The 27,949-nt window shown below is 47.0% G+C and overlaps 2 protein-coding genes across 2 annotated transcripts in view; one reads left to right on the forward strand and one right to left on the reverse strand.

Moving 5' to 3' along the window:
* Positions 1-1,367: 1,367 nt before the first annotated feature.
* Positions 1,368-27,788, reverse strand: tm2d1 (TM2 domain containing 1). Its single transcript, XM_055941093.1, has 7 exons — positions 27,618-27,788; positions 23,495-23,568; positions 20,340-20,448; positions 19,516-19,607; positions 16,438-16,511; positions 4,364-4,476; positions 1,368-2,048 (listed from the first exon to the last, which is right to left on the reverse strand). The coding sequence occupies exons 1-6, from the start codon at positions 27,749-27,751 to the stop codon at positions 4,366-4,368; spliced, it is 594 nt and encodes a 197-aa protein (XP_055797068.1). The 5' UTR covers positions 27,752-27,788; the 3' UTR covers positions 1,368-2,048; positions 4,364-4,365.
* Positions 27,785-27,949, forward strand: part of LOC129867588 (inaD-like protein) — a 203,173-nt gene continuing 203,008 nt past the window's right edge. The window contains exon 1 of the mRNA XM_055941092.1: positions 27,785-27,847. The gene's annotated coding sequence lies outside the window, so the exon portion shown is untranslated. The remainder of the gene's footprint in view (positions 27,848-27,949) is intronic.

Here is a 27,949-nt window from a genome sequence, read left to right on the forward strand (position 1 = left end):
TGCAATCAATGGAGGTTGCAATGCAGGAGGATTTCTCCAAAGTGGTTGAGATTGTTTTCAGGGGAGCAGGTTTGGAGCGGGTGCAGGAGTCTGACTGTCTCTCCTCTACACTCTGTAATATCAGTGCTCCACACTAGGGGAATGTGAAGCTATAAAGCACTCTGCTATATGAGAAATGGCCTCCTCTTTGTCAGGCGTGTGGTGTGAGGGAGGGTTAGGCCCAGCTCAGCTCAGCTCAGCCTCTACTCTGCAGCTCTCTCCTCTCCTGGGAAGTGCCCTATAAATCTCCCCACTCTTATCCCTGTGCTGTATTGATGAGCTCTGGCTAGGGCAAAGGAAGAGGGAGAGTTGGGGTGAAGAGGTGGAGGGAGAGTTGGGGACTGGAGGTGAAGAGCAAGAAGGGGGAGAGGGAGTGGATTTGGGGGAGTTGTGAAAATAACTTAACCACCACTTGGTTCTTGGTTCACTTCATACTAAAACAAACTTTATTCAGTTCTAACAAGTTCCTTCCTTAGGATTGACCCATTATTGAACTTTAAAAAAAAGTTATCCCTTCATATGCATTTATTTTGAGAAGAAACCTTGAAAAGAGACTTCAAGTCCCACTGTCATTGAATATTATACATGTGCATCTGTAAACACACACTCAGCTCCTACGCCCTGAAACAGTCAAAACAACAACGGACCCCCTCCACCTCAAGCAACCTTCCACCTCGACGCAACTCTTGCTATAACAAATTCCATGAGCCACTGTATTCAATGCAGTGGTGTTGGATATCCATATCGACACAACATCTACAATCTTCAGCTGCACACCTACAGTACACACTGTTGCCTTTTATTGCACTGTGTTGATTAGTGGTGTCACAACCATACGTCTAAAGATGGCTTTCAGGCTCACGCATCTCCTGTATCAGGCCGTTCACACTACGGTTATGTTCCAAATGGCACCCTACTTTATCTGTAGTGCACTTCTTTTCACCAGAGCCTTATGGGCCTTGATCAAAAGTAGTGCACCGTGAAAATGATGGTGCCATTTGGGACACAGCCTGTATCAGGTACCCGATCAGGCAGACACACAGCAGGAAAGCTCTGCCTTGTGACTTTTCCCAAGAACCCCCACTTGGACCCTTTGTAATAAAAATGACACTAGGGATGGTTTTGGGGGGAGCGGGTGAAGATCTGTCTTCATCTGCAGGATGATGCTGAGAGCTAGCGTGTCATTTCTTTGACCTCTGAACTCCCTGCAGGACGATCGGTCACTGCCACAGTTCCTCCAATGAGCTCAGAGTTCGCCAAATGAACTGCTACTGCTCTGTGTTGGACTTAAACGGCAAGTTTGAACAGAACTTCATTTACAAAAGGCATCCATTTTCATAAAATAATTTTTTATTACAAAAAAAATTAAAAATAAATCGCTAATGACAAATCAACAAAACAGTCATACAGAACATAAATAGTTTCCTTGCTGCCAGACTTACTCAAATAACGCAATAGATAACATATTTCCAGAATACTGTTCTCAGTGCAGATTATAGATTCTTATAGGAGTATAACGATGACTTGAAGCTCTATGGCGGTGGTCATCAAGTCCTTGGTCCTGGAGAGCTACAGGGTGTGATAATGCTGGGTTGGAACAAAGGTCTGTACTACTCTAACGCTCCAGGACCTGAGCTGGTGACCACAGGTAAATATACAACGTTTTTGCTTGATTCATTTGCAACCTCTATCCTCATCTCCCCTGATCTTTTCAAATGTGTTTTGAGGAGGCGGCAAGGAATGAAGGTCACAAAGAATGAAGGAAAGACTAAAGAGATGCTGGGTAAAGTCTAAACCAAAATGAAGCCTTCACTCTTAAGAGTACCCATTTTAAAAAGCCAAGCTTCACCACATTGGGGTACATGCAGACAGGATCAATGATCAATGTGTTGACTGGGATGGTCTTAGTGTCCGTGTGTCAGAATGATCAAGTGAAAAATATCCCAAAAAGAGCGGCATAATTGACATGACAGGGTTGAGGGTAACGATAGTTGTTTTTCACTTTGGTCCTGAAACGAGAGAAAACAGGTCGTAAACAGTTGAACTTGGATACTCGAGGCAGTCAGTGTTACATTGTTATGTGGCCCTGAGATACATGCAGTAAAATGAAGGACTGAGAGACTGAAGAACTGTAGAGGTGTGGATGAAGATTTCATCGCTCTCTCTATTTGTCTGAGCGTAAACACTCAAGGGCTTGTAATGGACTCCACATGTGTATAATTGAACCAAACACCCCCGTCACCACAAACACACTGCAGCTTCTATAATGCTAACCAGAGACAAAGGAGCCATAGAAAACAGAGAGTGGGGAGAGCTGAAATCTTGGGAGATTTAAAAATGTAGATATTTTGTTGTTGTTGACAAACTGTGTGAAAGGGTGTGTGACTCTCGTTGCTCTGTGGTAGAGCTCAACCGACGAGGGACGCCTATGCCAGGTATAATAACTGCACTCTCACGACCCTTTTCCCCCTCAGTCCTGAAGTGCCACCCTCCCCAAACATTTACTTAGCAGGCTGACATTTAAAAATTCCCTCCCCAGGGTAGAAGGTCCGTCCTAGAGTACCAGAGAGAGAGGGGGGGGGGGGGGGGGGGGGTCCATATCCATGGATAGGCCAAGTTGTCCTTGACTGGGTGTTTGCCTTTACCCCCCATAGGTCATACAAGCTACAGAGTGGTGCAAAACCACACAACCTTGGGATCTGGTTCACTTTTAGTGTTAGAGACGTTCAGAGTTTGTCTTTCCACTTGACTGTGTACATGTCATTTTGTATTTTTTTATTTAACTCGGCAAGTCAGTTAAGAACAAATTCTTATTTACAATGACGTCCTAGAAACAGTGGGTTAACTGCCTTGTTCAGGGGCAGAACGACAGATATTGGGTTGCTAATTTCTGGGAACGTTCAATAGATTGGAAAGATGTAGAAGGCCAAAACACCAATCTTTTAAACTTGTCTAATAAAACTAGAGAGTGTTGCGCCTTTTCAATAGATTCCCTGGTTTCCCTGAAATCCCGGTTGGAGGATTCACAGAATTATGAGGTAATAAGCAGGAAATCCAGAATCCTCCAGCCACGATATCTGGAAAACCAGGGCATTTATTGAAAGTTAGAGAATTTCGCAACCCTATACAGATGTAATAATTAGACAATGAAATTGACATTAGTACAGGGGTAGGTGGAAAGACATACAAACTGTTACATAGTGAATAATCATTTGTGGACAGACTACGTAACATACGTTTAGTGTACAAAACAATAGACTAACCAGGTGAATCCAAGTGAAAGCTATGATCCCATAGGAACTCCCGGGTGGCGCAGTGGTCTAAGGCACTACATCGCAGTGCTAGCTGTGCCACCTTAAATGATGGGTTCGAGCCCAGGCTCTGTCGCAGCCGGCCGCGACCGGGAGGCCCATGGGGCGGCGCACAATTGGCCCAGCGTCGTCCGGGTTAGGGGAGGGTTTGGCCGGCAGGGATATCCTTGTCTCATCGCGCACTAGCGACTCCTGTGGCGGGCCGGGCGCAGTGCACGCTGATCAGATCACCAGGTGTACGGTGTTTCCTCCGACACATTGGTGCGGCTGGCTTCCGGGTTAAGTGGGCATTGTGTCAAGAAGCAGTGCGGCTTGGTTGTGTTTCGGAGGACGCATGGCTCTCGACCTTCGCCTCTCCTGAGTCTGTACAGGAGTTGCAGCGATGAGACAAGACTGTAGCAATTGGATACCACGAAATTGGGGAGAAAAAGGGGGTAGAAAAAGAAAGCGATGATCCCTTATTGATGTCACTTGTTAAATCCACTTCAATCAGTGTAGATGAAGGGGAGGAGACGGGTTAAAGAAGGATTTTTAAGCCTTTAGACATGTATGTGTGCCATTCAGAGGGTGCATGGGCAAGACAAAAGATTGTGCCTTTGAACGGGGTATGGTAGTAGGTGCACCGGTATGAGTGTGTCAAGTACTGCAACACTACTGGGTTTTTCACGCTCAACAGTTTCCTGTGTGTATCAAGAATGTTCCACCACCCAAAGGACATCCAGCCAACTTGACAACAGTGAGAAGCATTAGGCGTCAACATGGGCCAGCATCCCTGTGGAACGCTTTCGACACCTTGTAGAGTTCATGCCCCGACCAATTGAGGCTGTTCTGTCGGCAAAAGGGGGTGCAACTCAATATTAGGAAGGTGTTCCTAATGTTTTGTACACAGAGAACATGTAAATGGTAGCTGATGATGTTACATACAATTTTAGTTCTGAGTTTCCACAATTACACAGTGAATGACTCACCAAAGCCTATTGTCTATCTAACTAACACGTTACTAGTGTAGTTACCTTCAGGGAGACATCTGGGTTCTTCTGTAAGTCTCATTGGTGATGGAGAGGCGTGTGAGTCTGGCACCGTAGTAGTCCACTATGTAGTCAGACTTATCTGACGGACCCACAATCTAAAGGAAGAAACGAGAAAAGACATTAGGGTACAGACGGTGAAATCCTGGGTACAGCAGGTAACACATATCTGGCAATCACAGCTGAGGGGGACCAGTGACAGCACTCCACCTTCTGATTCCAGGCCAACAGCACTCCACCTACTGACCAACAGCACTCCACCTTCTGACTCCAGACCAACAGCACTCCACCTACTGACCAACAGCACTCCACCTACTGACCAACAGCACTCCACCTACTGACTCCAGGCCAACAGCACTCCACCTACTGACTCCAGGCCAACAGCACTCCACCTACTGACTCCAGACCAACAGCACTCCACCTACTGACCAACAGCACTCCACCTACTGACCAACAGCACTCCACCTACTGACTCCAGGCCAACAGCACTCCACCTACTGACTCCAGGCCAACAGCACTCCACCTACTGACTCCAGGCCAACAGCACTCCACCTACTGACCAACAGCACTCCACCTACTGACTCCAGGCCAACAGCACTCCACCTACTGACTGCAGGCCAACAGCACTCCACCTACTGACTGCAGGCCAACAGCACTCCACCTACTGACTCCAGACCAACAGCACTCCACCTACTGACTCCAGACCAACAGCACTCCACCTACTGACTCCAGACCAACAGCACTCCACCTACTGACCAACAGCACTCCACCTACTGACTCCAGACCAACAGCACTCCACCTACTGACCAACAGCACTCCACCTACTGACCAACAGCACTCCACCTACTGACCAACAGCACTCCACCTACTGACCAACAGCACTCCACCTACTGACCAACAGCACTCCACCTACTGACCAACAGCACTCCACCTACTGACCAACAGCACTCCACCTACTGACCAACAGCACTCCACCTACTGACCAACAGCACTCCACCTACTGACCAACAGCACTCCACCTACTGACCAACAGCACTCCACCTACTGACCAACAGCACTCCACCTACTGACCAACAGCACTCCACCTACTGACTCCAGACCAACAGCACTCCACCTACTGACTCCAGACCAACAGCACTCCACCTACTGACTCCAGACCAACAGCACTCCACCTACTGACCAACAGCACTCCACCTACTGACCAACAGCACTCCACCTACTGACCAACAGCACTCCACCTACTGACCAACAGCACTCCACCTACTGACCAACAGCACTCCACCTACTGACTCCAGACCAACAGCACTCCACCTACTGACTCCAGACCAACAACACTCCACCTACTGACTCCAGACCAACAGAACTCCACCTACTGACTCCAGGCCAACAGCACTCCACCTTCTGGACTTCAGGCCAACAGCACTCCACCTACTGACCAACAGCACTCCACCTACTGACTCCAGGCCAACAGCACTCCACCTACTGACTCCAGGCCAACAGCACTCCACCTACTGACTCCAGGCAAACAGCACTCCACCTACTGACTCCAGGCCAACAGCACTCCACCTACTGACTCCAGACCAACAGCACTCCACCTACTGACTCCAGACCAACAGCACTCCACCTACTGACTCCAGACCAACAGCACTCCACCTACTGACCAACAGCACTCCACCTACTGACCAACAGCACTCCACCTACTGACCAACAGCACTCCACCTACTGACCAACAGCACTCCACCTACTGACTCCAGACCAACAGCACTCCACCTACTGACTCCAGACCAACAGCACTCCACCTACTGACTCCAGACCAACAGAACTCCACCTACTGACTCCAGGCCAACAGCACTCCACCTTCTGGACTTCAGGCCAACAGCACTCCACCTACTGACCAACAGCACTCCACCTACTGACTCCAGGCCAACAGCACTCCACCTACTGACTCCAGGCCAACAGCACTCCACCTACTGACTCCAGGCAAACAGCACTCCACCTACTGACTCCAGGCCAACAGCACTCCACCTACTGACTCCAGACCAACAGCACTCCACCTACTGACCAACAGCACTCCACCTACTGACCAACAGCACTCCACCTACTGACCAACAGCACTCCACCTACTGACCAACAGCACTCCACCTACTGACCAACAGCACTCCACCTACTGACCAACAGCACTCCACCTACTGACCAACAGCACTCCACCTACTGACCAACAGCACTCCACCTACTGACCAACAGCACTCCACCTACTGACCAACAGCACTCCACCTACTGACCAACAGCACTCCACCTACTGACCAACAGCACTCCACCTACTGACCAACAGCACTCCACCTACTGACCAACAGCACTCCACCTACTGACCAACAGCACTCCACCTACTGACCAACAGCACTCCACCTACTGACTCCAGACCAACAGCACTCCACCTACTGACTCCAGACCAACAGCACTCCACCTACTGACTCCAGACCAACAGCACTCCACCTACTGACTCCAGACCAACAGCACTCCACCTACTGACTCCAGGCCAACAGCACTCCACCTTCTGGACTTCAGGCCAACAGCACTCCACCTACTGACTCCAGGCAAACAGCACTCCACCTTCTGGACTTCAGGCCAACAGCACTCCACCTACTGACCAACAGCACTCCACCTACTGACCAACAGCACTCCACCTACTGACCAACAGCACTCCACCTACTGACCAACAGCACTCCACCTACTGACCAACAGCACTCCACCTACTGACCAACAGCACTCCACCTACTGACTCCAGGCCAACAGCACTCCACCTACTGACTCCAGGCCAACAGCACTCCACCTACTGACTCCAGGCCAACAGCACTCCACCTACTGACCAACAGCACTCCACCTACTGACTCCAGGCCAACAGCACTCCACCTACTGACTGCAGGCCAACAGCACTCCACCTACTGACTGCAGGCCAACAGCACTCCACCTACTGACTCCAGACCAACAGCACTCCACCTACTGACTCCAGACCAACAGCACTCCACCTACTGACTCCAGACCAACAGCACTCCACCTACTGACCAACAGCACTCCACCTACTGACTCCAGACCAACAGCACTCCACCTACTGACCAACAGCACTCCACCTACTGACCAACAGCACTCCACCTACTGACCAACAGCACTCCACCTACTGACCAACAGCACTCCACCTACTGACCAACAGCACTCCACCTACTGACCAACAGCACTCCACCTACTGACCAACAGCACTCCACCTACTGACCAACAGCACTCCACCTACTGACCAACAGCACTCCACCTACTGACCAACAGCACTCCACCTACTGACCAACAGCACTCCACCTACTGACCAACAGCACTCCACCTACTGACCAACAGCACTCCACCTACTGACTCCAGACCAACAGCACTCCACCTACTGACTCCAGACCAACAGCACTCCACCTACTGACTCCAGACCAACAGCACTCCACCTACTGACCAACAGCACTCCACCTACTGACCAACAGCACTCCACCTACTGACCAACAGCACTCCACCTACTGACCAACAGCACTCCACCTACTGACTCCAGACCAACAGCACTCCACCTACTGACTCCAGACCAACAGCACTCCACCTACTGACTCCAGACCAACAGAACTCCACCTACTGACTCCAGGCCAACAGCACTCCACCTTCTGGACTTCAGGCCAACAGCACTCCACCTACTGACCAACAGCACTCCACCTACTGACTCCAGGCCAACAGCACTCCACCTACTGACTCCAGGCCAACAGCACTCCACCTACTGACTCCAGGCAAACAGCACTCCACCTACTGACTCCAGGCCAACAGCACTCCACCTACTGACTCCAGACCAACAGCACTCCACCTACTGACTCCAGACCAACAGCACTCCACCTACTGACTCCAGACCAACAGCACTCCACCTACTGACTCCAGACCAACAGCACTCCACCTACTGACCAACAGCACTCCACCTACTGACCAACAGCACTCCACCTACTGACCAACAGCACTCCACCTACTGACCAACAGCACTCCACCTACTGACTCCAGACCAACAGCACTCCACCTACTGACTCCAGACCAACAGCACTCCACCTACTGACTCCAGACCAACAGAACTCCACCTACTGACTCCAGGCCAACAGCACTCCACCTTCTGGACTTCAGGCCAACAGCACTCCACCTACTGACCAACAGCACTCCACCTACTGACTCCAGGCCAACAGCACTCCACCTACTGACTCCAGGCCAACAGCACTCCACCTACTGACTCCAGGCAAACAGCACTCCACCTACTGACTCCAGGCCAACAGCACTCCACCTACTGACTCCAGACCAACAGCACTCCACCTACTGACCAACAGCACTCCACCTACTGACCAACAGCACTCCACCTACTGACCAACAGCACTCCACCTACTGACCAACAGCACTCCACCTACTGACCAACAGCACTCCACCTACTGACCAACAGCACTCCACCTACTGACCAACAGCACTCCACCTACTGACCAACAGCACTCCACCTACTGACCAACAGCACTCCACCTACTGACCAACAGCACTCCACCTACTGACCAACAGCACTCCACCTACTGACCAACAGCACTCCACCTACTGACCAACAGCACTCCACCTACTGACCAACAGCACTCCACCTACTGACCAACAGCACTCCACCTACTGACCAACAGCACTCCACCTACTGACCAACAGCACTCCACCTACTGACCAACAGCACTCCACCTACTGACTCCAGACCAACAGCACTCCACCTACTGACTCCAGACCAACAGCACTCCACCTACTGACTCCAGACCAACAGCACTCCACCTACTGACTCCAGACCAACAGCACTCCACCTACTGACTCCAGGCCAACAGCACTCCACCTTCTGGACTTCAGGCCAACAGCACTCCACCTACTGACCAACAGCACTCCACCTACTGACTCCAGACCAACAGCACTCCACCTACTGACTCCAGGCCAACAGCACTCCACCTACTGACTCCAGGCAAACAGCACTCCACCTTCTGGACTTCAGGCCAACAGCACTCCACCTACTGACCAACAGCACTCCACCTACTGACCAACAGCACTCCACCTACTGACCAACAGCACTCCACCTACTGACCAACAGCACTCCACCTACTGACCAACAGCACTCCACCTACTGACCAACAGCACTCCACCTACTGACTCCAGACCAACAGCACTCCACCTACTGACTCCAGGCCAACAGCACTCCACCTTCTGGACTTCAGGCCAACAGCACTCCACCTACTGACCAACAGCACTCCACCTACTGACTCCAGACCAACAGCACTCCACCTACTGACTCCAGGCCAACAGCACTCCACCTACTGACTCCAGACCAACAGCACTCCACCTACTGACTCCAGACCAACAGCACTCCACCTACTGACCAACAGCACTCCACCTACTGACCAACAGCACTCCACCTACTGACCAACAGCACTCCACCTACTGACCAACAGCACTCCACCTACTGACCAACAGCACTCCACCTACTGACCAACAGCACTCCACCTACTGACCAACAGCACTCCACCTACTGACCAACAGCACTCCACCTACTGACCAACAGCACTCCACCTACTGACCAACAGCACTCCACCTACTGACCAACAGCACTCCACCTACTGACCAACAGCACTCCACCTACTGACCAACAGCACTCCACCTACTGACCAACAGCACTCCACCTACTGACCAACAGCACTCCACCTACTGACTCCAGGCCAACAGCACTCCACCTACTGACTCCAGACCAACAGCACTCCACCTACTGACTCCAGGCCAACAGCACTCCACCTACTGACCAACAGCACTCCACCTACTGACCAACAGCACTCCACCTACTGACCAACAGCACTCCACCTACTGACTCCAGGCCAACAGCACTCCACCTACTGACTCCAGGCCAACAGCACTCCACCTACTGACTCCAGGCCAACAGCACTCCACCTACTGACTCCAGACCAACAGCACTCCACCTACTGACTCCAGGCCAACAGCACTCCACCTACTGACCAACAGCACTCCACCTACTGACCAACAGCACTCCACCTACTGACCAACAGCACTCCACCTACTGACCAACAGCACTCCACCTTCTGGACTTCAGGCCAACAGCACTCCACCTACTGACCAACAGCACTCCACCTACTGACCAACAGCACTCCACCTACTGACCAACAGCACTCCACCTACTGACCAACAGCACTCCACCTACTGACCAACAGCACTCCACCTACTGACCAACAGCACTCCACCTACTGACTCCAGACCAACAGCACTCCACCTACTGACTCCAGGCCAACAGCACTCCACCTACTGACCAACAGCACTCCACCTACTGACCAACAGCACTCCACCTTCTGGACTTCAGGCCAACAGCACTCCACCTACTGACCAACAGCACTCCACCTACTGACTCCAGACCAACAGCACTCCACCTACTGACTCCAGGCCAACAGCACTCCACCTACTGACTCCAGGCCAACAGCACTCCACCTACTGACTCCAGGCCAACAGCACTCCACCTACTGACTCCAGGCAAACAGCACTCCACCTACTGACTCCAGGCAAACAGCACTCCACCTACTGACTCCAGACCAACAGCATTCCACCTACTGACTCCAGACCAACAGCACTCCACCTACTGACTCCAGACCAACAGCACTCCACCTACTGACCAACAGCACTCCACCTACTGACTCCAGGCCAACAGCACTCCACCTACTGACCAACAGCACTCCACCTACTGACCAACAGCACTCCACCTACTGACCAACAGCACTCCACCTACTGACTCCAGGCCAACAGCACTCCACCTACTGACTCCAGGCCAACAGCACTCCACCTACTGACTCCAGGCCAACAGCACTCCACCTACTGACTCCAGGCCAACAGCACTCCACCTACTGACTCCAGGCCAACAGCACTCCACCTACTGACTCCAGGCCAACAGCACTCCACCTACTGACTCCAGGCCAACAGCACTCCACCTTCTGGACTTCAGGCCAACAGCACTCCACCTTCTGGACTTCAGGCCAACAGCACTCCACCTACTGACTCCAGACCAACTTCAGCTAGGCTACCACTCAACTATGATGCATTCCAGCCTATATTTAATCCATAGCAGATAGTGGCTTTAGTGATCGGGTTTTCAGAAGTGGGTTTGATTTTCACAACAACGTATGCCGGCCTGGAAACCCACTACCTTGAATTTTTTTAATCCCATGCCTGACACACAGCTCCCTCCGTTCACGTTCCATCTATCTATCACATCTGTCTAGCTCCTCCTCTGCCCAGTTTGAGAGTAAATTGGAAAATTCCCCAACATCATTCATCTGGTGTGGACCTCGGTCTTTCAATAGAGAGAGAGCGAGAAGCCTCAAACAAACGCTGTCCGGTCTCCTTTCATCTAGCCCCGTCCAGCCAGAATCTATTAATAATAATCTCAGGTATTTATTCATTAGTTCAACTTCTCAAAAATGCATTTGCCTGCTCCGACATTGCGCTTAGTCACAATAGTTAGCCTTTCAAATATAGGGCAGCGCCTCGCTCGAAGGTTAAATGGGTTCTCCGGACACGCAGAACTCTTTATCAAAAGTGTCACTCTTTATAAAAGGTGAGAGAGCCCAGACGCAGCGTATACATCTAATTGAGAATGTAAGTGTTGCGCTGGGGCGTGCCAGCCAAAGCAGCTTAAAAGCATTCCTCTCCCAGGCCCTTCAATAATACATTAGGAGAACAATAAACAGTGTGACGGTCGCCTCGTTTAATCAAAGTGGCCGAACGGACGCTGCTGCCGTTTTCAAATGAAATCGCAAATTTATACAGGCCTGCTACACAGTCGGATGTAGTGTAGAACTGGAGAGGAAGAGGAAGGGGGTAAATAGAGGAAGAGGGGTATTCTGTTTCTTTGAAGGGTGTATTATAATTTGTGTTTTGGTCTCAGATGTGATACAGGGTGACTCCAGCAGCATAGGCCTTGGTTGAAATATAATTCAAGATGAAGGCATACAGTCCTAAAACTACACACACCGCCACTAGTCTATATGACAAACTAACACGGGGGGAAAAAACTATGAATCCCAAACAAATAAGCCTACTTTTCATTATAAACACATCCCACCATGTTGACTGAGTTAAATCTGAAGGTTTGCTCTATATGCTGATGCTTGTCGTATTCATTAGTCAAATCAAATTGTATTAGTCACATGCGCCGAATACAACAGGTGTTGACCTTAGTGAAATGCTTACTTACGAGCCCCTAACCAACACCACAGTTTAAAAAAAATACGGATAAGAATAAGAAATAAAAGTTAAGAGTCAATGTGCAGGGGCACCGGTTAGTTTAAAGTATGTACATGTAGGTAGAGTTATTAAAGTGACTATGCATAGATGATAACAACAGAGAGTAGCAGCGGTGTAAAATAGGGGGGCAATGCAAATAGTCTGGGTAGCCATTTGATTAGATGTTCAGGAGTCTTATGGCTTGGGGTTAGAAGCTGTTTAGAAGCCTATTGGACCTCGACTTGGCGCTCCGGTACCGCTTGCCATGCGGTAGCAGAGAGAACAGTCTATGAGTAGGGTGGCTGGAGTCTCTGACAATTTTTAGGGCATTCCTCTGACACCGCCTGGTATAGAGGTCCTTGACGGCAGGAAGCTTGGCCCCAGTGATGTACTAGGCCATACACATTACCCTCTGTAGTGCCTTGCGGTCGGAGGCAGAGCAATTGCCATACCTGGCAGTGATGCAAACAGTCAGGATGCTCTCGATGTTGGAGCTGTAGAACTTTGAGGATCTGAGGACCCATGCCAAATCCAGTTGCAGAGGGGGGTGTTTAGTCCCAGGGTCCTTAGCATAGTGATGAGATTTGAGGACACTATGGTGTTGAACGCTGAGCTGTAGTCAATGAATAGCGTTCTCACGTAGGTGTTCCTTTTGTCAAGGTAGGTAAAGGCAGTGTTGAGTGCAATAGAGGTAGAGATGGCAGGAAGCTTTGGCCCGGTGATGTACTGGACCGTTTGCACTACCCTCTGTAGTGCCTTGCGGTCGCAGACCGAGCAGTTGCCATACCAGGCAGTGATGCGACGAGTCAGGATGCTCTCGATGGTGCAGCTTTAGAACCTTTTGAGAATCTACAATTGGCTCATTCATCCCCCTCCTCTCCCCTGTAACTATTCCCCAGGTCGTTGCTGCAAATGAGAACGTGTTCTCAGTCAACTTACCTGGTAAAATAACGGTGGTAAAAAAAAAAAAAAAAAAAAAAAAAAAAATCTGAGGACAGATGCCAAATCTTTTCATTCTCCTGCAGGGGAATAGGTTTTGTCGTGCCCTCTTCACGACTGTCTTGGTGTGCTTGGACCATGTTAGTTTGTTGGTGATGTGGACACAAAGGAACTTGAAGCCCTCAACCTGCTCCACTGCAGCCCCGTCGATGAGAATGGGGGCGTGCTTGGTCCTCTTTTTCCTGTAGTTTACAATCATCTACTGTGTCTTGATCACGTTGACGGAGAGGTTCTTGTCCTGGCACCACACTGCCAGGTCTCTGACCTCCTCCCTATAAGCTGTCTCATCGTTGTCGGTGATCAGGCCTACCACTGTTGTGTCATCGGCAAATTTAATGATGGTGGTGTAGCCGTGCCTGGCCATGCAGTCGTGGGTGAACAGGGAGTATAGGAGGGGACTGAGCACGCACCCCTGAGGGGCTCTTGTGTTGAGGATCAGCGTGGCGGATGTGTTGTTACCTACCCTTACCACCTGGGGGCGGCCCATCAGGAAGTCCAGGATCCAGTTGCAGAGGGAGGTGTTTAGTCCCCGGGTCCTTAGCTTATTGATGAGGTTTGAGGTCACTATGGTGCTGAACGCTGAGCTGTAGTCAATGAATAGCATTCTCACATAGGTGTTCCGTTTGTCCAGGTGGGAAAGAGCAGTGTGGAGTGCAATAGAGATTGCATCATCTGTGGATCTGTTGGGGCGGTATGCAAATTGGAGTGGGTCTAGGGTTTCTGGGATAATGGTGTTGATGTGAGCCATGACCAGCCTTTCAAAGCGCTTCATGGCTACAGACGTGAGTGCTACAGGTCAATAGTCATTTAGGCAGGTTACCTTAGTGTTCTTGGGCACAGGCACTATGGTGGTCTGCTTAAAACATGTTGGTATTACAGACTCGGACAGGGAGAGGTTGAAAATGTCAGTGAAGACACTTGCCAGTTGGTCAGCACATGCTCACAGTACACGTCCTGGTAATCCATTTTGCCCTGTGGCCTTGGGAATGTTGACTTGTTTAAAAGGTCTTACTCACATCGGCTGAGGAGAGTGTGATCACACAGTCTCCCGGAACAGCAGGTGCTCCCATGCATGTTTCAGTGTTATTTGCCTTGAAGCGAGCATATAAGTAGTTTAGCTCGTCTGGTAGGCTCGTGTCACTGGGCACCTCTCGGCTGTGCTTCCCTTTGTAGGCTGTAATGGTTTGCAAGTCCTGCCACACCCAACGAACGTCAGGGCTGTTGTAGTACGATTCAATCTTGGTCCTGTATTGACGCTTTGCCTGTTTGATGGTTCGCCGGAGGGCATAGCGGGTCCGGGTTAGAGACCCGCTCCTTGAAAGCGGCAGCTCTAGCCTTTAGCTCAGTGCGGATGTTGCCTGTAATCCATGGCTTCTGGTTGGGGTATGTACGTACGGTCACTGTGGGGACGACGTCATCGATGCACTTATTGATGAAGCCAATGACAGATGTGGTGTACTCCTCAATGCCATCGGAGGAATCCTGGAACATATTCCAGTCTGTGCTAATAAAACAGTCCTGTAGCTTAGCATCCGCTTCCTCTGACCACTTTTTTTATTGTTCGAGTCACTGGTGCTTCCTGCTTTAATTTTTGCTTGTAAGCAGGAATTAGGAGGATCGAATTGTGGTTAGATATACCAAATGGATGGCGAGGGAGAGCTTTATATGCATCTCTGTGTGTGGAGTAGAGGGGGTCAATTTTTTCCCTTCTGGTTGCACATGCTGATAGAAATTTGGTTAAACAGATTTAAGTTTCCCTGCATTAAAGTCCCCGGCTACTAGGAGCACCGCCCCTGGGTGAGCGTTTTCTTGTTTGAGCAGTAGCAAAACATTTTCAGATGGAAGTTTAGCTAGATCCCTCTACACTTTGGTTCCTAGTGAATAGTACCCATGTTTGGCTTCCCGCTCCCACACTGGTTCCCCAATGAGGACGGAGAGGGGTGAGCTGAGGCCCTAACAGGATGAAAAATGGATTGGCTTCTCTCCCTGTCAGGCTCTGTGGACTAAACAGGTTAGGGGGGTCCTGGGGGAACGAGGGGGAGAGAAGTCCTTCTGCGAAAACAAACAAGTCTCATTAACCCCCATTTATAGAGAGCTTAGTGCTGAGAAGAGCAGAGGGCTGCGGCTGCACTGATTGAGACACAGGTGCCCTCTGAATACAAACAGATATTCACACACACACACACACTCCTCCTGACTGGCTTGGCTATGATTCTGCGCAATGTTCCATGGTTTACTCTGATTGGAGTGTGTGAAGCATGACCATTGTAGCAAAGCCCAGTCTGCTCTGTGATGAAAAAATGTGCTCCACTTCCTTGATTACCATCACTGTTAGTGGGAGAAAGAGCTACTGTTTATACATTAGTCTGTGCCCAAATTGAGCAAGTTGTTTTGAAATCTTACAATTATCAAACTTGTATGAAATCCATTCGATTCTGATATCACAGTTGTTCCCTAACTCACTTTGCAGTGTAACCCAACTCACCTTTTGTGTCTTGTGGCCAACCAATGTAATCATCAGCTGTGACCCAAAAGGAGTCAGCTTCTACCCAACATTAGGGAAATACTGACCTAACCCACCCTTGTCATCAACACACCACATAAACCATTCCTTTCATGGTTACTGTGAAAAGAGCATCTTCACAGACATAACCAACAGATAAGAGGGATTACTTAACAGCTCTGTGTTCCACAGCTGTCCCCTGAACGCCACTCACCTGCATTGAGATCAACATGAAATCCACCAAGCTCCCAATCCCACAGAAGCCAACTGTGCAGAATTTGAGCAGCCCTAGAGAGAGAGAGACATGTTGGAGTTAAATAGGGTATAAATCAGGGAGGGCTCTCCAACCGTGTTACTGGAGAGGTACCCTCCTGTAGGTTTACACCAGGGCTCTCCAACCATGTTACTGGAGAGGTACCCTCCTGTAGGTTTACACCAGGGCTCTCCAACCCTGTTACTGGAGAGCTACCCTCCTGTAGGTTTACACCAGGGCTCTCCAACCGTGTTACTGGAGAGCTACCCTCCTGTAGGTTTACACCAGGGCTCTCCAACCCTGTTACTGGAGAGGTACCCTCCTGTAGGTTTACACCAGGGCTCTCCAACCGTGTTACTGGAGAGGTACCCTCCTGTAGGTTTACACCAGGGCTCTCCAACCATGTTACTGGAGAGCTACCCTCCTGTAGGTTTACACCAGGGCTCTCCAACCGTGTTACTGGAGAGGTACCCTCCTGTAGGTTTACACCCGGGCTCTCCAACCGTGTTACTGGAGAGGTACCCTCCTGTAGGTTTACACCCGGGCTCTCCAACCGTGTTACTGGAGAGGTACCCTCCTGTAGGTTTACACCAGGGCTCTGCAACCCTGTTACTGGAGAGCTACCCTCCTGTAGGTTTACACCAGGGCTCTCCAACCGTGTTACTGGAGAGGTACCCTCCTGTAGGTTTACACCAGGGCTCTCCAACCGTGTTACTGGAGAGCTACCCTCCTGTAGGTTTACACCAGCACTCTCCAACCCTGTTACTGGAGAGCTACCCTCCTGTAGGTTTACACCAGGGCTCTCCAACCCTGTTACTGGAGAGCTACCCTCCTGTAGGTTTACACCAGGGCTCTCCAACCGTGTTACTGGAGAGGTACCCTCCTGTAGGTTTACACCAGGGCTCTCCAACCGTGTTACTGGAGAGCTACCCTCCCGCAGGTTTTCGCTCCAACCCCAGTTGTAACTAACCTGACTCACCTTCTCAACCTGTTAATTATTAGAATCAGGTGTGCTAGATTAGGGTTGGAGTGGAAAACCTACAGGACTGTAGCTCTCCAGGAACAGGGTTGGAGAGACCTGGTATAAAGCTTTATAGGGTACTCCATGCCTCTTTAAAGTTGGCGTAAATAAAACCCTACGTGCCCCTAATCATTATTTGCTAGCTATTGTGTGAGCGACGCTTTGTTGCTTACATGAAAACTCTCCAATCCAGGCGACTGGGCAAGGTTTCAGTTTATTCCCCATGTTCGGTTCCAACTTTGCCCATGTGTGGCTGAATGGGAAACTTGCGAGGCAAAGGTGAATGATATTGAACGCTTTCACTGCTGGGCGGCGGAGTGGAGAGGCTATGTGGGTATTGGGTGTTTAGTTGTTTACTGCTTTAAAAAAAAAAAAATTCTCCCCAATTTTCGTGGTATCCAATCGCTAGTAATAACTATCTTGTCTCATCGCTACAACTCACGTACGGGCTCGGGAGAGACGAAGGTCGAAAGCCATGCGTCCTCCGAAGCACAACCCAACCAAGCCGCACTGCTTCTTTAACACAGCGCGCCTCCAACCCGGAAGCCAGCCGCACCAATGTGTCGGAGGAAGCACCGTGCACCTGACCCCCTTGGTTAGTGCGCACTGCGCCCGGCCCGCCACAGGAGTCGCTGGAGCACGATGAGACAAGGATATCCCTACCGGCCAAACCCTCCCTAACCCGGACGCGACGCTAGGCCAATTGTGCGTCGCCCCACGAACCTCCCGGTTGCGGCCGACTGCAACAGAGCCTGGGCGCGATCCCAGAACCCTCCCTAACCCAGTTGTTTACGGCTTGATTTGCTTTCAGAGGGAAATCGTGCCAAGTCAACTTTGTGTCCAAAACAACTGAGGATTGGGAATAACAGGTCTTTATCGTTGAGAGGAGCAGTGAAGAAGAGTAAACATGAATGTGTGCAGCTGAGGGTGTGAATTGGATGTATGAAAACACAGGGCACGGCGAGCAGGTCATTCAACTAAACACATCATTCTGTCAACATTCACACTGTCACTAGCTTACGACATAACTGCAAGGTAGACCCGGGGATGACACTACTGCATGTCTGAGCGTACTCACTGCATTACTGGGCAATGACTACTGCTACACACACACACACACACACACACACTGAATTGCAGGTAAATTATGGAATCGCCAACTCTTGTAATTAAAACATAATTACTCCAAATGATTGTTAACACTATTGTAAATTGCTCCATTGGGAGGTAACAGGGGTAGCTTTGTTGATTCCAGGGTGGACGTTTTTAAAAACGATGCCAGTCGGGTGGCTCATCTACAAAGCAGAAGCCCACTTAATAACCCACCGTTCCATGGTGATGCCCGAGCCAACTGTGCCAAACCAGGCCAGGTGTTGCTCAGTGCAGCCTCTAAAGCCGGCTCATGCCCGTGTGGCTCTGCGATCCAAAGTACTCCATGCTAGTTGGAAAAACTAAAATCCCCCCCAAAAAACAAGGCAGGGCTTTCAGCCACCAGCCACGGTAATCTTGCAGGTGCCTAATTAAGAACAAGAATAAAGGAAAGGGACAAAAAGAGGAAGAAACAGCAGTGTGTTTCACTCCAGTGTCTGGGTTTACCACTGTTTTATAATGTCATGTAATAGTGGTTTCTTTCAGGTCCTCACAGGAAGTAGTGACCCTCTGTTTCTTATAGACCTGCTTCATTGATTAATGCTCAACTCTGATAAATGGTCTTCTTCATACTAATCCACAAACATGTAAGTTGTGTTTCTGTCCAAAACCAGCAGATCTTTTCAAAGTCTCATATAAAAAACATGATAAATAAATCCAATAAATGAATGGGTAGCTAGTCATGCATTTCAACATGTGTTCTTCCTTTTCTAACAAAAACAATTACAAAGAAAATATTTCATTGTATTTAGACCGGTATGTTAGCAGCAGATAGGATTTGAAAATGAATATACTTATAAATATAATATCCATTGCATCCCCATGTCAGTTGTTGAGAGTGTACAGCAATAACAACAGTCAGACTGTACCTAAAGCTGGGTATCCCAGGTAGAAGCGATCTGCTCCTAACCATCCCAGGAAGAGCGACAGGGCCACCGCTACTTTGTAGGAGTAACCGCTCCTGTAAGGAAATAACATGTTAGCTCAAAACAGTTCAATAATGTTTCACATTTGTACAAAAACATCACATAACTATATGATGGTATATGATTTAGCCTAATCAATATCAATTGAAAATAAAACATGTTCAGGGTCATCACAGCTAAAACGTTTTGCTATGGTGTGCCCTAATGAATACAACCCTGATACAGCCTATACAAAACATTAAGAACACCTGCTCTTTCTATGACCGACTGACCAGGTGAAAGCTATGACCCCTTATTGATGTCACGCATTAAATTCACTTCAAATCAGTGTAGATGAAGGGGAGGAGACGGCTTAAAGACAGATGTTTAAGCCTTTAGACAATTGAGACATGGATTGTGTGTGTGAGCCACTCAGAGGGTGAAAGGTCAAGACAAAAGATGCAAGTGCCTTTAAACGGGGTATGGTGTCAAGAACTGCAATGTTACTGGGTTTTTCATGCTCAACAGTTTCCTGTGTGTATCAAGAATGGTCTGCCACCCAAAGGACATCCAGCCAACTTGACAACTGTGGGAAGCATTGGAGTCAACATGGGTCAGCATCCCTGTGGAACACTTTCGACACCTTGTAGAGTCCATGCCCCGACAAATTAAGGCTGTTCTAAGGGCAAAGGGGGGTGGTGCAAGTCAATGTTAGGAAATTGTTCCTAATGTTTGGCATACTGGGTGTACATGTGCAACACTTCCACAGTGTCTGGTACTGTACATACACATTCCTGCAAGGGAGGCTTTTGTTAAAGCCCACTTCCTCTCCGCTGAATCGAAACTCTGTCCCATTGGACAAGCGGCAGCTGACGTTTGGAGCAGGTAGGCATTCCACTGAAAACCACAACAGATGGTTAAGCATAAAGCAACACAGAAAAGCAATTATGTGGGGACCAATGTGTAGATTCTGATGGAAATACACATTGATAAAAGTAGTACAAAATATTATGACAGTTAAGAACCAGGACCTAAATGACCTATTAGGGCTACCTATTATAATTTCTCGTCCCTGCAAATTAGTCTTTCAATTTGAGTTAGGCTACGTGGTACCTCCATGCATATACTGTGTCAACTACATTCTAATTCCCAAAGTACTTATAGATGGAGAAAGTATTAGAACCAATCATTATGGTGGTCCTCTGTAGCTCAGTTGGTAGACCATGACGCTTGCCACACCAGGATAGTGGGTTCTATTCCTGGGACCTTCCGTACGTAAAATGTGTGCATGAAAGACTAATGATCGTACGAACTCAAAAAGCACAAAAGAGGATTTCACCACCCATCATCTAAGATTGTTCTAAAATAATTTATGTTAAAAACAGATATGATTAGCATTCATGCAATCATTAAGCTCATTGATTGCATCCAAATTGGCCATCTACATTTTTAGGATTCATATACTACTCAATAAATATAGTCCCTAACATCCGATTTTGGACCTAACTTTGTTCTGACAATGAGTTAGACATTGGTCAACAGCCACCAACGGACCCACCCCCCCACCCCAACAATTGGTATACAGTATCAGTTCTGTGTCTGACCAGGAGTATGGAGCTGCGGCTCTAAGTGTTGTTTCTTCATACTATTCAATGTATTACCAGGGAATTTGGTGATGTTTGTTTTTACCCCTGTTCAGAGAAATTTGTCATTTAAGTTGTTAGGTTAATGTCCCATCTTACATCCGGATATTACCGGATTCTGACCACTAGATGGTGCTGTTCCTACTATTAAGTTAAAGTTTCAAGACCCCCGAACCCCCACCCTCAATGTTAAATGGATAGTTCACCCAAATTACTAAATGACATTGCTTACAGGGTAAGAAAACTGTCTGTTGACAAGGTATGGCAGAAACATATGCTTTGGTTTTGTTGGCCACTGTTTGAAATGCTAACTTTTTAGCATTTGTGGAACAAACCCAATGCAAGTCAATGGTCCCTCTATTAGCATTGTCACACTTCATGTTCAAATCATCCTAAAGTATCTAGAAATGTATTGCGTAACACAATGGATGTTACCACCCACGGTCCGTGGGTGGCTTCTAAAAATGTCTTTGGATTCCTCATGTCTTAGAAAAACATAACATACTATATTTATTGAATACTAAATGAATCATACAAATCTTTTTTTTAACTTAAATGATGTTCCAGGAATGCTTATCTAACTACAGGAACGATTTCAGAACAATCTGAGATGGTGGGTGCTAAATGGCATATTATTATTACAATGAACAAAAATAAACACAACATGCAACAAATTCAAAGATTACTGAGTTACAGTTCATTTAAAGGAAATCAGTCAACTTAAATCCATTAACTAGGCCCTAATCTATGGATTTCACATGACTGGGTATACAGGTATGCATCTGTTGGTCACAGACACCAATAAAATAAAAAAGTAGGGGCTTGGATCAGAAAAACAGTCAGTATCTGATGAGACCACCATTTGTGTCATGCACACATCTCCTTCACATAGCGTTGATCAGGCTGTTGATTGTGGCCAGTGGAATTTTGTCCCACTCCTCTTCAATGGCTGTGCGAAGTTGCTGAATATTGACGGGAACTGGAACACGCTGTCGTACATGTTGATCCAGAGCATCCCAAACATGCTCAATGGGTGACATGTCTGGCGACAGGTAGCCTAGTGGGTAGTGTGTTGGGCCAATAACCGAAAAGTTGCTGGATCGAATCCCCGAGCTGACAAGGTAGAAATCTGCCATTCTGCCCCTGAACAAGGCAGTTAACCTACTGTTCTGCGGTAGGTGTCATTGTAAATAAGAATTTGCTTTTAACTGAATAGCCTAGTTAAATAAAGGCTAAATAAATAAAATAAAAATATGCAGGCAATGAAAGAACTGGGACATTTTCAGCTTCCAGGAATTGTGTACAGATCCTTGTGACATTGTGCCATGCATTATCATGCTGCAACATGAAATGATGGTGGTCGATGAATGGCACGACAATGGGCCTCAGGATCTCGTTAAGGTATCTCTGTGCATTCAAATTGCCATTGATAAAATTCAATTGTGTTTGTTGTCTGTAGCTTATGCCTGTCCACACCTTAATCTGACCACCACCATGGGGTACTCTTGATCGCAACGTTGACATCAGCAAACCGCTCGACCACACGATGCTGTCTGTCATCTGCCCGGGACAGTCGAAACCGGGATTTATCCATGGAGAGCACACTTCTCCAGTGTGCCAGTGGCCATTGAAGGTGAGCAGTCTGTTATGATGCCAAACTGCAGTCAGGTCAAGACACTGGTGAGGACGACGAGCACGAAGATGAGCTTCCCCGTGCAAACCCACAGCTTCATCACCTGTCCGGGTGGTTGGTCTCATCCCACAGGTGAAGAAAGTGGATGTGAGGGTTCTGGGCTGGCGTGGTTATATGTGTTCTGCAGGTGTGAGGCCAATTGGACGTAATGCCAAATTCTCTAAAACAACACTTATGGTTGAGAAATTAACATTAAATTCTCTGGCAACAGTTCTGGTGGACAATCCTGCAATCAGCATACCAATTGGACGCTCCCTCACAACTTGAGACATCTGTGGCATTGTATTGTGTTCCAAAACTGCACATTTTAGAATGGCCTTTAATTGTTCCCAGCACAAGGTGCATCTGTGTAATGATCATGCTGTTTAATCAGCTTCTTGATATGCCACACCTGTCAGTTGGATGGATTATTTTGACAAAGCAGAAATGCTCACTAACAGGGATGTAAACAAATTTATGCACAACATTTGAGAGAAATAAGCTTTTTGTGCGTATGGAACATTTCTGGGATATTTTATTTAAGCTCATGAAACCAACACATCACATGTTGCGTTAAAATGTTTCTTTCTTTCAGTATATTATACCTCACTCAACCAGAACCACTTACCCCAAGCAATCATGTCCTTGCAATTCTCAGGTTCTTGAGTGGCATCGTCTATCCTTGGTTCTTTACAAATATACTTGAACAGTATTAAGGCAACAACAAAATATCAACTGTCATCCACAGAATATTAAATAATCTAACATGATATCTAACAAATTGTGCTTGTCAGGTTGATATACAGTACCAGTCAAAAGTTGACACACCTATATAAAGTGTTAAACAAATCAAAATATATTTTAGATTCTTCAAAGTAGACACCATTTGTCTTGATGACAGCTTTGCACAAGCTTGGCATTCTCTAAACCAGCTTCACCTGGAATGCTTTTCCAACAGTCTTGAAGGAGTTCCCACATATGCTGAGCACTTGTTGGCTGCTTTTCCTTCACTCTGTGGTCCAACTCATCCCAAACCATCTCAATTGGGTTGAGGTCGGGTGATTGTGGAGGCCAGGTCATCTGATGCAGCACTCCATCACTCTCCTTCTTGGTAAAATAGCCCTTATTTAACCTTTATTTCACTACACAAGTCAGTTAAGAACAAATTCTTATTTACAATGACGGCCTACCCCGGCCAAACCGGGACGACGCTGGGCCAATTATGCGCCGCCCTACTGAACTCCCAATCACGGCTAGTTGTGATACAGCCTCGAATCGAACCAGGGTCTGTAGTGACGCCTTTATCACTGAGATGCAGTGCCTTAGACCGCTGCGCCTTCTTGGAAAAATTATCCTTGCACAGCCTGGAGGTGTTTGGGTCATTGTCCTGTTGAAAAACAAATGATAGTCCCACTAAGTGCAAACCAGATGGGATGGTGTATCGCTGCAGAATGCTGCGGTAGCCATGCTGGTTAAGTGTGCCTTGAATTCTAAATAAATCACAGACAGTGTCACCAGCAAAGCACCCCCACACCATCACACTTCCTCATCCATGCTTCACGTGGGAACCACACATGGAGATCTGTTCACCTGCTCTGCGTCTCACAAAGACATGGCGGTTACAACCCAAAAAATCTCACATTTTGATTCATCAGACCAAAAGACATATTTCCACCGGTCTAATGTCCATTGCTCGTGTTTCTTGGCCCAAGCAAGTCTCCTCTTCTTATGGGTGTCCTTTAGTAGGAGTTTCTTTTAGAGGTCGACCGATTAATCGGAATGGCTGATTAATTAGGGCCAATTTCAAGTTTTCATAACAATCGGAAATCTGTATTTTTGGACACCGATTTGGCCGATTTTTTAAAATATATTTTTGACACCTTTATTTAACTAGGCAAGACAGTTAAGAACACATTCTTATTTTCAATGACGGCCTATGAACGGTGGGTTAACTGCCTTGTTCAGGGGCAGAATGACAGATTTTTACCTTGTCAGCTCGGGGATTTAATCTTGCAACCTTACAGTTAACTAGTCCAATGCTCTAACCATCTGATCACATTGCACTCCACGAGGAGAATGCCTGTTACGCGAATGCAGTAAGAAGCCAAGGTAAGTTGCTATCTAGCATTAAACTTATCTTATAAAAAACAATCAATCAATCATAATCACTAGTTAACTACACATGGTTGATGATATTACTAGTTTATCTAGCGTGTACTGCGTTGCATATAATTGATGCTTTGCGTATTCGCGAAAAAGGACTGTCGTTGCTCCAATGTATACCTAACCATAAACATCAATACACAAGTATATATTTTTAAACTTGCATATTTAGTTAATATTGCCTGGTAACATGACTCGTTGCGAACTGTGAAGACTATTTCTTCCTAACAAAGACAGCCAACTTTGCCAAACGGGGAATGATTTAACAAAAGCGCATTTGCGAAAAAAGCACAAATCGTTGTACCTAACCATAAACATCAATAAATTTCTTAAAATCAATACACAGAAGTATATATTTTTAAACCTGCATATTTAGCTAAAAGAAATCCAGGTTAGCAGGCAATATTAACCAGGTGAAATTGTGTCACTTCTCTTGCGTTCATTGCACGCAGTCAGTGTATATGCAACAGTTAGGGCCGCCTAATTTGCCAGAATTTTACGTAATTATGACATAACATTGAAGGTTGTGCAATGTAACAGGAATATTTAGACTTAGGGATGCCACCCGTTAGAATAAAATAATAAACGTCTTGTTTTCGAGATGATAGTTTCCGGATTCGACCATATTAATGACCTAAGGCTCGTATTTCTGTGTGTTATTATGTTATAATTAAGTCTATGATTTGATAGAGCAGTCTGACTGAGCGGTGGTAGGCAGCAGCAGGCTCGTAAGCATTCATTCAAATAGCACTTTCGTGCATTTTGCCAGCAGCTCTTTGCTATGCTTCAAGCATTGAGCTGTTTATGACTTCAAGCCTATCAACTCCCGAGATTAGGCTGGTGTAACCGATGTGAAATGGCTAGCTAGTTAGTGGGGTGCGCGCTAATGGCGTTTCAAACGTCACTCGCTCTAAGACTTGGAGTGGTTGTTCCCCTTGCTCTGCATGGGTAACGCTGCTTCGAGGGTGGCTGTTGTCGATGTGTTCCTGGTTCGAGCCCAGATAGGGGCGAGGAGAGGGATGGAAGCTATACTGTTACACTGGCAATACTAAAGTGCCTATAAGAACATCCAATAGTCAAAGGTATATGAAAATACAAATCGTACAGAGAGAAATAGTCCAATAATTCCTATAACAACTACAACCTAAAACTTCTTACCTGGGAATATTGAAGACTCATGTTAAAAGGAACCACCAGCTTTCATATTTTCATGTTCTGAGCAAGGAACTTAAACATTAGCTTTTTTACATGGCACATATTGCACTTTTACTTTCTTCTCCAACACTTTGTTTTTGCATTATTTAAACCAAATTGAACATGTTTCATTATTTATTTGAGGCTAAATTGATTTTATTGATGTATTATATTAAGTTAAAATAAGTGTTCATTCAGTATTGTTGTAATTGTCATTATTACAAATACATAAAAAAAAATAAGAACGATTAATCGGCTTTTTTTAAATCCTCCAATAATCGGTATCGGTGTTGAAAAATCATAATCGGTCGACCTCTAGTTTCTTTGCAGCTATTCGACCATAAAGGCCTGATTCACACAGTCTCTTCTGAACAGTTGATGTTGAGATTTGTCTGTTACTTGAACTCTGAAGCATTTATTTGGGCTGCAATTTCTGAGGCTGGTACTCTAATGAACTTATACTCTACCTTTCCTGTGGCGGTCCTCATGAGAGTCAGTTTCATCATAGCACTTGATGAAACTTTCAAAGTTCTTGAAATTTTCCAGAACGACTGACCTTCATTTCATCAAGTAACAATGGACTGTTGTTTCTCTGCTTTTTTGAGCTGTTCTTGCCATAATATGGACTTGATCTTTTACCAAATAGGGCTATCTACCAAATAGGGCTATCTTCCCTTACCTTGTCACAACACAACTCATTGGCTCAAACACATTAAGAAGGAAATTCACTTTTAACAAGGCACACATGTTAATTTAAATGAATTCCAGGTGACTACCTCAAGAAGCTGGTTGAGAGAATGCCAAGAGTGTGCAAAGCTGTCATCAAGGCAAAGTGTGGCTACTTTGAAGAATCTCAAATATAAAATGTGTTATTTCACAGTTTTGATGTCTTCACTATTATTCTACAATGTAAAAAAGTAGTAAAACTAAAGAAAAACCCTGGCATGAGTAGGCGTGTCCAAACTTTTGACTGGTACTGTATATTCATCCATTCGGTCATCAGCATCGTCCTGAGGAACATATCCACATGACATTACAAAAATGCATACCAATGATTAATGGTTGACAGAATAGTAGCGTTAGTTATCTATCTTACACATGCTGTCAATAAAGACCCGAGAACACATCTTGATGAAAAAAACAAGACTCTTGCCAAGAGTTAACGTTACATGGAAGATGACAGGTGAACAGACGAGACAACATAACTATACTATTCTTCTGCTTCAAAATCTGATTAGTTATGTTTTCCAAAAGTACACAACATGCAGGCTTATGTTTGCTAGCTAGCTAAGAGAATGCATGCTAACGTCAGTTAGCCAGGTAACATTAGCTAGCTAGGGTGCAAACCCTGTCATATTTTCGTGATTTGCAAGTAATCACGTGTAAAAGGATATTGTCCCAGGCGTAGACTTTCACAACTATCGACATCATTTGCTAAAACAAATTGGAAATGGCAATACGTACAGTAAAACAAAATGCCCAACGATATGGTCCGTAAAGAAAACAGACGACTTCTGGGAAACGCCATGTTGACAACGCTCCCACTTGGTCACGTGACATCGTTTTTAAAGCGACACCTCTGTCTGAGTATCATCCAAAACCAAAACCTTGTGAATTCGTACCAGTAAGACTTGTTTTCAACTTTAAAAGTAGTTTAACTGAAACATCTGAACAGGTTAAGCTATAAGAGTGTTACAATGCAAGTGCAATGCAAGTTAATGAAATT

This window comes from Salvelinus fontinalis, chromosome 12 (assembly GCF_029448725.1).
Source record: "Salvelinus fontinalis isolate EN_2023a chromosome 12, ASM2944872v1, whole genome shotgun sequence".
Lineage (NCBI taxonomy): Eukaryota > Metazoa > Chordata > Actinopteri > Salmoniformes > Salmonidae > Salvelinus > Salvelinus fontinalis.